Consider the following 13,237-nt stretch of genomic DNA (forward strand, 5'->3'; position numbering starts at 1 on the left):
TGAATATTTTTTCATTAACAATACAATCAAAATGTCTCTTTTTTATATATATATATGTTGTTAAATAATTATTTAAAAATATTTAAATCCCACCTTTCATACAATTAGCTCTAATCTTAATGATATCATAGTTGAAAAAATTCATTCAATTAGTGTAATCGTTATGAAAAAAAATTAAAACTAATTTCAAAAGAAAAAAATACTAATGGATAGATAATATTCTTTCAAGTTAATTTTTATGAAAGAACACCAATCTCATTTAAATTTGAGAATTTATCATTATAATGCACATCTAATATGAAGTTTTTAAATTGACTATCAAATGTCAAAAATTGAATAAAAAATTATTGTGGGATCAAAGTTAATAATTTAATGAGAACAAATAAATATTATTATCATGTACTATTTAAAATAATTTCAAATTGTAGTGGGGGTGCTTGCCCCCACTACAATATAAGTAAATCCGTCCCTGGTGGCAAGAGGAGCATACAGTATAAAGAGGTCTAAGAGGTCCAGTCCAATTTTTATAACTATGACTAAGACTTCTCTTGTGGCAATAATATTTCATTTCTTCTCTGTTCTGTTAATTTTCACCCTTCTATTTGGTACTCTCATTGACCATGGCAGTGGTGGATAACACTCACTTGAAGAGTATGGAGACATACATTAAGCGCTTGTTCCAAATGCTTGAGTTGGTGATGGGGGAGTCCCGAGTGGAACGCATACGAGTGATGGAAGCTACTGATAAGAAGGGTGAGTTACAAATTCTCAGTGACCCTTGCCGCAGTCATTCCATGAATTACACTCACCGCATGGTTTGCACTTAGGGGCTAACCATCCACAGTGCAGTCTAGCGCAATCTACCCACATACTGAAGGGTGAGCTTCGATCTTCCCAAATTCGACGACATAGATGAACTAGGTTGGATTTTTCCCGTGGATCAATATTTTGATTTCTTTCGCATTTTGGAGGAGAAGCAAATCAAGTTGCTTCCATCCACATGTCTGGTATGACCGTTCTGTGGTTTCAAATGTCGAAACGCACAAGTCAGTTTTGTTCGTGGAATCAGTTGAAGCGTGCAATCGAACTAGAGTTTGGATCATTTTTTTAATTTTCTCGTGAATTACTCTTTAAATTCTACCAAAACGGGTCAATAACTGATTACTATTCTAAATTTGTGACTTTTGCTAATAGAACTAGCATAGATTCTCTAGATGCTTTAGGTGATTACTTCATTAGTGTGGTTTGAGCCGATATTAAACGGAAGCTTAAGGCACAACGTTCCCAATCCTTGATATGTGCTATGAGTCTCGCCCGGTTATATGAAGATAAATTCTCCATAGTTTCGCAAAACACCCGGGGTCCTAGCTCTTATCGTGCTCAGCCTTCTGCCAATGGCACCCAATTTAGAGCACCGCAACGTAACTCCTTACCCCCTTCGTTGCCCTCGCTAAACCCTCGACACCCTACTAGTACCAATTGGGATCCAGGCAGAAGCTCTCCCCTACTGAACTTTAGGCCAAAAGGGAGAAGGATTTGTGTTTTTGGTATGATGAAAAGTTCACAACCTTTCACAAATATTCTAACAAACATTCGTTGTTATATCAACTTCATGAGGGTGAAGAGCAAAGTGTTGTCGAGCCTAGTACTGATGATGTAGGTACGAAAAATTCCTTACTGCAGTTAGAGTTGTAGGTCATGGCTCACCACTTGTCTTACTATGCCATGCGTGGGACCTCAGGCACAGCCACTATCTGCATCAATGCTCTCTGATGCGGGCAAAACCGTCGGTTAAGAATTCCTTCTTGGTAAAGGAGAGATATAACCTCGTTGTAAGCATAGCTCTCAACCAACGAGTAATGCCCGGTCAAAGTTTACAATTTCTAATTAAACCGAGAGTAGTTAATCCTCGGGTCGTTCTCCCTAGGACGCAATTGAAGTGTTACTTCCTTGGTTGTTAAGACAAAAAAAGAGGGTTTTCAAGCAAGAAATTAAAGATTGAAAGAACTAAGAAATCAAAGAACTAAGGAATGAACAAAATTGTGAATTAATGCGTAAAAGAAACCTTGACTTGGGAATGAGGATCGAAGGAATCCTATCATTGCCATAACTACAACTATGATAATTGACATGAGTTAGTATCGCCTAGTCAACCCCAACCATCAAGGAGTAAGTCAAGCAAGCATAATTGACCTTAATCCATAAGTCCTAGCCAACTTACCAAACTAGTTGATAAAAGGCTAGCGTCAATGGAAACAAGAGCCAACTAACTCCCCAAGAATTACCACTAAATGTCGGACATTATGACTCTAGTATCCTAGGAACTCAAACCACAAGCCAAGGTGTGAAAATCTACTCAAAATATAGAGTTAGCATTTTCACAAACACCTTGTGTGCATAAAAGTAAAGTATGGAAAATTGCAAAGAAGAATAGAAAACTAGAACCAACTATCAACAAAATCAAGTATAAACAAGCAATCAAGCATAAAGAAAGCATAAAATACTAAATTCATCAATCAAAACTTCAAGAACTCAAAATTGCAAATATAAACAAAGCACTTGAACCAAGAGAAAATGAAAATAAAGACAATGTAATTAAAGAGAAAATTAAGAGTACTTACAAAAGAGTTGATCAACATCCAAAATTAAAGCTTGCTATAAAATGCTACAATTGAGATTGCATAAACCCTAAGAGAGCAGTGCTATACTACTCCTACTCCTATGGAAGCTTCCTATACTACTACTACTTAAAATAAAAGTGAGCTCCCTTCATATGTGTTGATTCTCCCCCTATATACCACTTCAATTCAGCAATTTAGCCTGCCAAAAGGGCCAAAAGCCCCCAAAATTTGCACTGCACATGTTTCATTAATGAAATCACGTGTTGAGTCCTGTGCGGATGACAGATGTGTGCGTCCGCACACTTTGCTGTTTTGGCTCCTGTGCGTACGCATGCAGGGTTGTGCACACGCACACTTCGCTGTGTGTGCTTTTCCTTGTTTTCTTCATGTTTTTTCCTTTGTACATGCTTTCTTCCACTTTTGCCCATCCATTCTTGCCTTCAAGGCCTGAAATTACTCACAAACCACATCATGGCATTGAATGACATAAAAGTGAAATTAATTTGCTCTATTAAAGCACAAAATTGCATATTTTCACATTTAGCATCAAATTACGGATCAAACACAAAAATATGCTATTTGGGTGCTTAAGTGTAAGTTCATATGCTAGAATCCATTCAAATCAAGCCAACATATATCAGAAAATATGGACTCATCAATTCTCCCACACTTAAACAATAGCATGTTCTCATGCTAAACCAACAAGAAAAATGATCAAAAGGGGTAATCAACTTATTAAATGCAACTATCTATATGCATGCAAGTATGTAAATACTATCTATACCTATATATCTATCTATACTATCTATATGAAATTGGTGAAAACAAACAATCAAATTCCCAAGTAAGTATAGACAATTAGGGCAAAGTAAGGGAATAATCCGGTGCCACAAAAAATCTAAAGAATTGATCCAACTCATTAAAGCGGAGCAACTTGCAAGAATGCATGATAAGAAGCATGGAAACATAGAGTTGAGTAATTGAACCATCACTAGGTGTGTATACACTTTAATCACTCGGTGTTTAGGGTTTTAATCACTCAAGTCTCTTCTAATTATGCTTTCAATGAATTTCTTTTCATCTAACAATCAACAATGAGTGATGCATGAATGCAATTATAATGAGGACTTCACACGGTTGTAATGGAGTTAAGGTAAAGGTGGGATAGATATGGCTAAGTGGACTAGAATGATTGAATCCTTGATTAGTTTAAGTCTCCACATTAACCTATCTCAACCAAATCAAAACAAAACGCAATCCTAACCTTCCATCAATTCTTTTTTTCATAATCACTCATGTATGGCTCATCATTCATATCACATATGCATTTCTTATTCATTTCTCTTCACTTAGGGGTACTTTTATCCCCCTTTTTGTGATGATAATGTTTTTTTTTTTTTGAAATGAAAGTGAAAATGCATATAGTTCTAGTAGCTCATACATGAATGCACCCATTTTCCAAGATTTTCAATAAATACCCAAAAGTAATATTTTCAATCACTACCAATGTTTCCCAACATTCTCCCACACTTAAATGAAACACACTTCTCCAACCTAAGCTAATCAAGGATACAATCCAAGGTTATTCATGGTTTTTCGCTTATGATTCTAATGTGGTGATATTAAGAACAATGGGGTAGATAAAGCTCAAAAGGGTTTACAATGGTATATGCAAAGGGTAGGCTATATGGGAAAAGTAAGATTTAAACAAAGATGACCTCAACCATGCTCAATGCAATTCAAAATATCAATCGTTGGAAATAAAGAATCAAGCAAAACCAAGATCACAATCATAAAAGAGGTATGTCACACAATGAACAAAATTAGTGGTTAAAAATGTGCAACCACTCATTATGGCTCAAATCTCACAAGGTAATTGTTCTTTACTCTTCTATGTTCCATAAAAATTCATTCAAGCAAGTTTAAAAATAGTTTTCTAATCAATTCAATAGAAAGCCCAAAATTGTTAGAAAGTCATGTTGTTTTTCACCAAAATTATTCCTATGTATGTATGTATGTTGTGATGGATGCAAATTTTTTCAAAATTTCCTAGTTCTTCTCCTAATTTTCAACGAGTAAAAAATAAGATGAACAATTAGGATCAAAATGAGCTAGGCATAAGCTATTCATAACATCCAATCATAATCCACATCTATACTATGTACCATGCAATATCAAATGCAATATGTAAATATATACCAACAGAAAAGTACAATACTAGATATAACTATAAGTAACTGATATATATACCCAAGCAAAAGTGCATAAGTCAAAGTACTAAAAGTATCCAAAAAAGCATAGTAAAAACAAAAAATAACTAATTGAAAGTGTTCAGGAGAGAATGTTTACACCCAAAATATCGCAGATTCTCCCCCACACTTAAGTCATGCACTGTCCTCAGTGCCCATAATAGTCAATCAATGGGGGGGAATCAACCATGAGAAACTCCACCGTGAGATGGTGGTGGGTGGTGGTAACGCTGGTAAATAATGATGGCGCTAGATGGCTGTGTGGTGGTCTCAGCTCTCGGCTGCTCAACTGTGTGGCCAGCTGGCTCTGATGCTGTCTCAGCTATCAGCTCGGCTACAACTACCGGCTCCTCAATCATGTGATCCGCAGGCTCATCAGCCATCTCATCTATAGGCTCCTCTGCTCTATGCTCAGGTGTCTGGGCTACCTGGCCAGCTTCAGCTGTTGGTTCCTCAGGTGCAGGCTCCTCGGCCTCAGGCTCTATTGTATTTGGAGGAGGTGGCCCAGGGTCGTGACCGTCAAACTTCGCCACTATTCACTGGAAGCGGCGAGAGTTGTGGCACTCAATGTGGTGCAGAGTCTGCAAGATCTCCCGACCGAGCTCATAAGGTGACTGGAGTCAGGGTACGGGTGCGGGTGCTGAAGGAGGTGCTGAGGACTCTGTTGCTGCTGATGTAGGCTTAGAGGTCTTCCACTTTTTCTGAGGCGGTCCTTCAAAGTCTCCGTATGGCAGAAAGGGCTGCTTACTGTTGTAGACAGACGTCCGGTCTGTTGGACGTCTCTCTACACCAAATAAGGCTGCAAATCTGGTGATCAATGATGGGAAGGGAACGTTGAATTTTAGCTGTTGGTTCACCTTCATCATCGACTCTTTGATAAGGGGATGAACAGAGATTCTCTTCCCCTCCAGAATAGGCCAAAGTAACACTGCCACCTGGACTCTGATATGCGTGACATGCGTGCTTGGAAGAATGTAGTCAGCGATAATCTGCTGCCAGATCCTTGCCTCTAGGTTGCAGTCAGTGCACGCAATGCTCAACGGAACCGCACTGTCCCCTTTACTGTATTCTCATCTAGCTTCAGGCTGGCCTATCTTCTCTAGGACCACATCCAAAAAAATCTTGCCCGTTGAGACGTCCCTCATTACTTGAGTGTAAGCGTTGCGAGCCGGAGGAATATGCGAAATATCCAAGAGGGCCTCTAAAGTAGTATCAGAGGTGTCCAAGGTGACACCTTTTAGAAAAACAGTTTTGGCATCCCTCTTTAGGAGATTTGCGTAAAATTCCTTGACCTGGTGTTCATTTACTTCCACCGGGTCAGATTTTACGAATCTCCAATGATAAAAATCAAGTCGGTTAAGGATTGTATCCGCATATTTCTTATGCAGGTTTAGCTTTCTCTTATAATGACAGGCACATTTTTTTAATTTCTTGTATTGCTCTTAGGCTTCCGAGTTAATGAACGTGTCTGGTTGGTCACTTGGGAGCACAGGAGGAGGACTTGCCAAAGGGTTGGCTTTTTCTTCCCCTTGCAAGTCATCCTGAAGACGAAAAAATAGAATACAACTCAGGAGAACAGATAAAAGTCACAGAAATTCAGAGGAGATAATCAAACAATTAATTAAGAGCCAGTGAGCTAAACAGATACTAAATCAAGGGAAAAACATGTATGCAGCAGTGAATTGGTCAAAAAGGAAATGTGTTTCACCAAATCAAGCAACCTAAGTAGAAATGAATGAGTGAACAAACAATGAAAGCATCTGCATTTCCTAGGTGCATTATGTAAGTGAATTGAACTAAAAGAAATTGATTCATTGAGATTGTGCCTTGAGGATTGAAAAAGTTTGTAAAAATTGACGCAAAAGGCAATGATCAACTTGACAATTTAAAGCACCTGCTTATTCATGGAATAAAGTGGTAAAATGGTCACATAGTCAATCCTTGTTCCCAAAAGCAATGTCAGTTGGAATAAGATTCATTGCTAAAAAAGATGTACAAGGGAAAAGTAATTGTACATGATCATTTATGGTCAAGAACACATGAATAACCAGTTAGTCAGTTCACCAAACAAACATCATATGTACTGCTGACAAAAAGCACCAAACAGATTTTAAAATTGGAAGTTTAATGCTAGTTTGGTGTGTGAGCAAAAAAAGGAATGGGCATTCACATATAATGCAGTGAATCAGCATGCTATACACTTAAAGGTACCAAACAGAATAATCAATACTATCAAATTCAATTCAATTTTGTGTCGAGAACAAAATCAACAATGAAGTGCATGGTTGGTAGGCTGAGAATATTATGCACATCAACAATTGACTTCAAACAAGATAATTGCATAGCTAATGTGAAGTTTAGTTTGATGTTTCAGCAAAACACAAAGTGCATAACTATATCATCTCAGGCAGCAGTTACATTCAACAGAAGACATGCACAATTAGAGAGTAACAATGCCAAATGGAGGGAAATTTAAAATCTAAGATGATCAGACCTAGAAGTTGAATAAAAAATTCCATTCAAGCAATTTGTGAAGCATATTATGTGCAGAAGTTACAAGCAACATCACTCATAGTTCACTATGCATTGCAGCATTCAAAATCAAGCAAAAGAACCAGAGCATTTAGGCTCAGACTCAGCAGCATCATCAGTCTCAACAACATTCAATAACAGTCAACTAGCATAACATAAACTCAATCTAGAAAAATAGAAGTCATCTAACCTAAAACCACCTAGGAACTAAAGCAGAATTAAAAAGCAGAAGTAAAAAGAAGCAACAAAAAGAAGCAAAAAAGAAAGGAAATAGGGCAAGGGAAAACAGGGGTCAAAACCTGTAATGCAGAAGGAGAGGGATTGAGGGAAGGTAAGGGTGAGAGGGGGCCGCAGCGGCACAGGGGTCCGCCGCTGCTGGTGGTGTCGCCGGAGCTAGAAGGGCGCGGCAATGGCTGGGCACTGGCGCGGAGGCAGAGACAGGGGCAGAGGGAGAAGGAGGGTGAAATGTAGGTGAGAGAAGGGAAAGAAAAAGAAAGAAGGGAAGAGAGAGTAGGATGACGGCAGCGTGGTGTTCGCCGGTGGTGTTCGGTTGTGGAGTGGAGGAAGAAGGCTGAGAGGGGTTAGGTGGTGGTGTGGGTTCAGAGATAAGAGAAGGAAAGGGTTGGGGTGGTGGGAGGAAACTGAAGCGCGAGTCCCCTTTCTTTTCGAATTAATGTTCGAAAAGTGACCTATGCATTATGACTCTAGTATCCTAAGAACTCAAACCACAAGTCAAGGTGTGAAAATCTACGCAAAATCTAGAGTTGGCATTTTCACAAATACCTTGTGTGCATAAAAGTAAAGTATGAAAAATTGCAAAGAAAAATAGAAAACTATAACCAACTATCAACAAAACCAAGTATGAACAAGCAATCAAGCATAAAGAAAGCATAAAACACTAAATTCATCAATCAAAACTTCAAGAACTCAAAATTACAAATATAAACAAAGCACTTGAACCAAGAGGTAATGAAAATAAAGACAATATAATTAAAGAGGAAATTAAGAGTACTAACAAAAGAGTTGATCAACATCTAAAATTAAAGCTTGCTATAAAATGCAACAATTGAGATTGCATAAACCCTAAGAGAGCAGTGTTACACTACTCCAACTCCTATGAAAGCTTCCTATACTACTACTACTTAAAATAAAAGTGAACTCCCTTTATATGTGTTGATTCTCCCCCTATATAGCACTTCAATTCAGCAATTCAGCCTGCCAAAATGGGCCAAAAGCCCCCAAAATTCGCGTTGCACGTGTTTCATTAATGAAATCACGTGTTGGATCCTGTGCAAACGCACAGATGTGTGCGTCCGCACACTTTGCTGTTTTGGCTCCTGTGCGTACGCACAGGTTCTCGTGTGCACGCACAGATGGAAATCCTTGCTTGTGCGTATGCATGCAGGGATGTGCGCACGCACACTTCGCTATGTGTGTTTTTTCTTGTTTTTTTCATGCTTTCTCCCTTGTACATGCTTTCTTCCACTTTTGTCCATCCATTCTTGCCTTCAAGGCCTAAAATTACTCACAAACCACATCACGACATCGAATGACATAAAAGTGGAATTAATTTGCTCTATTAAAGTACAAAATTGCATGTTTTCACATTTAGGATCAAATTAGGGATCAAACACAAAAGTATGCTATTTTGGTGCTTAAGTGTGAGTTCATATGCTAGAATCCATTCAAATCAAGTCAAAATATATTAGAAAATATGGACTCATCACTCTCATTCAAGGCTTGGAAGTTAAAGCCTTCATTGATGGAGGTAGTTCTGACAATTTTATACAACTATGAATTGTCAAATTCTTAAATCTGTCTATTCAACCTGCACCAGTGGTGAAGGTAATAGTTGGTAATTTTGTTGTTATGATTGTGGAGGGATATATTCCTACTGTTGAAATTTCAATGGGTGGTTGACTGGTTGCAAGGTTTAACTCCATGGTCTATTTGTGTTGCATGTAGCGAGTGGTGACTTAATCATTGGCACACCTTGGCTCAGGCATTTGCAGCTCATATTGTGGATTATGATGCATCTTTTATTTGCTTTCTACATGAAGGAGATTTTATCACGGTGCATGGTGAAAAACCAGCATTACCATAGCAGGCCCAATTTCATCACATAAGACGGTTACTACATACGGATGCCATTGCTAAGGTCTTCACCTTGGAATTACATCAACCACCCGATAAATCCTCTCCTACCTTTCAACTGTCAGAACAAATTGAGCCTGAACTGATAACATTATTGCAAGCATATGTGAAGGTTTTTCAACACCCTTCAGGTTTACCCCCGAAACGCCTCCGAGATCATAGCATTCCATTGATTCCAGGGGTTGCCTCTGTGAAAGTGAAACCTTACCGTTATCTTCAGAGTGAAAAGGCTCAAATTGAGGCTATAGTCCAGGAAATACTTGAGGAAGGCATTATTCAACCAAGCAAGGGTCCCTTTTTATCCCCTATTTTATTAGTAAAAATAAAGTATAGGTCTTGGAGGTTTTGCATAGGTTATCACGCATTGAACAATATTACTGTGAAGGATAGTTTTCCTATACCAACAGTTGATGAGCTTCTTGATGAGATGTTTGGTGCGAGGGTGTTCTCAGAGTTGGACCTCAAGTCTTGTTATCACCAGATTGTAGTAAAGTTTGAGGATAGGTTCAAAACGGCATTCCAGACTCCCTAGTGCGGGATTTATAACCCACAAACTAACCGGCAAGTGCACCGAGTCGTACTAAGTAATACCTCAGGTGAGTGAGGGTTGATCCCACGAGGATTGATGGATCAATCAATAATGGTTGGTTAAACCACTTAGTTAGGCAAACAAAAAAAAGAGTGTTGGATGTTCAAAGAGCATTAAACAGTAAATTAAGAGTTTAAAGACAGCAGGTGAATAAGTTTGGAATAAAATATGAGAGAATAGTTAAGGCTTCAGAGTTATCTATTTCTTAGATTGACTTTTCTTACTAACTATTTTAATCATGCAAGATTTAATTCATGGCAAACTATATGTGACTAGACCCTAATTCCTTAGACCTTCCTAATCTCCTCTAAAATTCATTAACTGCCAATTCCTTGGTCAATTAATTCCAATTAGAGGGTGATGATCAAATTCCAATTTATATGCCACAAGAATCCTAATTATCTAAAAATAAGGGGATTATATGTCACGTATCCCGTTAAATACAAACAATTAGAAATTCAGGAGAATATGTTTTCAAGCTGTTGTTCAAGTAAAGAGCTTTTCCAAGTTATACAAGAACTCAATTAGAACATGAGTCATACTTTCGTTCCACCCAAATTTATAAAATAAAGAACGAAAACAATTCTTGAAATATAAATCAAAACATGAATTAGAATAGAAAAGTAATAATGTCAATCCATACAATGGACAGAGCTCCTAATCTTAACGATGGAGGTTTAGTTGCTCATGGCTCAGAGAGAAAATAAGGATTCTGGTAAAACTGTAGAGTACCGAATGTAAATTGGTATAGAATTCCCTAATGGAATCCCCCTACTAGAAGAGAAGTCTCTCATTTTTATAACTAATCCTAATTAATTTAAAATCAAATTTCTAAAATTAAAATAATATCTTTTCTTATTTTAAAATTCAAATTTGAATCAAAATCAATTAAATAATCCACGCCTTGTAATGTGGGGACCACTTGGCTTCACTGGATCTGCACCTAACTTGGCAGAGAGCTGAGCCTTACTTGAGTGCCAAAATGGGCCCAGAAATTGCCCCCAGCATTTTCTGCATTTTCTGCACGTGGCGCATGTCACACGTACGCATCGATGGTCTTCTTCGCGTGTCACGCGTATGCGTACGCGTCGCTGCACAAATCTCCAAATCACACGCACGCGTCAGGTACGCGCACGCGTCGCCATGGAAAGCTCTAAATTACGCACACGCATCGGGTACGCGGGTGCGTCGCTCTTTGCTGTCCTCTCTTTAATTCTTGTGCTGCAGAAATTTCATCAAATCCAGCCGAATGCTACCTAAAATAAATAGAATTGCACAAGACTCAAAGTAGCATCCATAGTGGCTAAAAGATAATTAATTCTTGATTAAACTTAATAAATTAAATACAAATTCACTAGGAAAAAATAGAAAAGATGCTCACGCATCACTCCCTAAGGTCATTATGAGTGGCTTATCATGTCATTCAGATTTACGAATGCCCTGGCTACATTTCAAAACCTGATAAATGACATATTCCGACCTTATTTGAGGAAATTTGTGTTGGTCTTCTTTGATGACATATTAATTTATAGTCTCTTATGGCCTCAACACTTACAACACCTTGAATTATTGTTGCAGATCCTCCAACGTGAAACTTTATATGCAAAGCTTTCCAGATGCTCCTTTGGTGTCAATGAGATTGACTATTTGGGACATACTATTGACGAGGCGGGTGTTCACATGGATAAGGTGAAAGTTCAAACCATAATTGATTAGTCTGCTCCTCAAAATTTGAAACAACTTCGAGGTTTTCTGGATCTCACAGGGTATTATAGATGCTTTATTAAAAATTATGCCTCTATAACTGCCCCTCTCACGGACCTTTTGAAGAAAAATTCTTTCACGTGGAGTGCCAAAGTAGCTTCTGCATTTACCCTCTTAAAGGCTTCCATTACGTCCAAACCGGTATTGGCCCTACCGAATTTTGACTTACCCTTCATCATTGAAATGGATGCTTCAGGGTTTGGGATTGGAGCTATTTTAATTCAGTAGAAGCACATATTGCTTATTTTTCCAAGAAGTTCTCTCCAACCATGCCACATCAATCCACCTACACAAGGGAGTTTTACACCATCATTGAGGCAATTGCCAAATTTTGCCATTATTTGCTTGGAAAAAAATTTATTATTTAGATGGATCAACAAATCTTGAAATCACTATTCCATCAAAATCTGCATACTTTGAAGCAACACAAGTGGTTACATAAGTTGCTTGGCTGTGATTTTGAAATTCAATACATGTTGGATATTGATAATGTTGCTACTGACGCCTTATTTCAGAGCTTCCTTAGAGCATGGTCTTGTCCAAGAGTAGATTGGTTATGTAATCTCAAAGTAGATGTTGAAGCTGATCCGAATCTCAGGTCCATCATGCAGTCTTTTTGGAGGGAAGGCATGACATTGGTCATTATTCAATAAGGAATAGAATTCTCTTGTGGAGTGATAGGGTGGTGATACCTTTGGCAAGCCCCTTGATCAAGCTACTTCTACATGAGTTCCATGATAGTGTGATTGGTGGGCACTCCGGGGTTGCTAAGATAGTTGAACGAATTGCCTCAAATTTTTATAAGCCGAATATGCAACACGATATCCGCGACTATATTCTTTCTTGAACCATATGTTAGCAGGCCAAGGTAGATACTAAGTTGCCAGCTGGGTTAATACACCCTTTGCCAGTACCGTAGGAAGTATGGGAAACAATTTGCATGGATTTCATCACTGTGCTTCCCCCCTCCCATGGATATTTTGTGGTCATGGTAATCGTTGATAGGCTTATTAAGTTTGCATATTTTATTCCCTTAAAGAGGGATTTTGTCGTAGAATAGTGGCGGAAGCATTTATCAGAAATATTGTGAAGTTATATGATTTTTCTAATACCATAATTTCTGATCGGGATCAAGTTTTCATTAGTAGATTTCGGCAACAATTATTTAAAATGTAGGGCACGCCCTTGGCAATAAGCTCTGCGTATTATCCTCAAACCCATGGACAAAGTAAGGTGTTGAATAAAACCTTCGAAATGTACTTATGATGCTTTTGCTTTAAGAATCTAAAGAAATGGGGTAACATGCTTCTGTAGGCGCAATATTGGTA

The 13,237-nt window shown here is 38.2% G+C and overlaps 1 protein-coding gene across 1 annotated transcript; it reads right to left on the reverse strand.

Annotated features, from left to right (window-relative positions):
• Positions 1-5,052: 5,052 nt before the first annotated feature.
• On the reverse strand, positions 5,053-5,733 carry LOC127745581 (uncharacterized). The gene is made up of 2 exons (XM_052258445.1): positions 5,500-5,733; positions 5,053-5,394 (listed from the first exon to the last, which is right to left on the reverse strand). The coding sequence occupies exons 1-2, from the start codon at positions 5,731-5,733 to the stop codon at positions 5,053-5,055; spliced, it is 576 nt and encodes a 191-aa protein (XP_052114405.1).
• Between the last annotated feature and the right edge of the window lie 7,504 nt (positions 5,734-13,237).

This window comes from Arachis duranensis, chromosome 3 (genome assembly GCF_000817695.3).
Source record: "Arachis duranensis cultivar V14167 chromosome 3, aradu.V14167.gnm2.J7QH, whole genome shotgun sequence".
NCBI lineage: Eukaryota > Viridiplantae > Streptophyta > Magnoliopsida > Fabales > Fabaceae > Arachis > Arachis duranensis.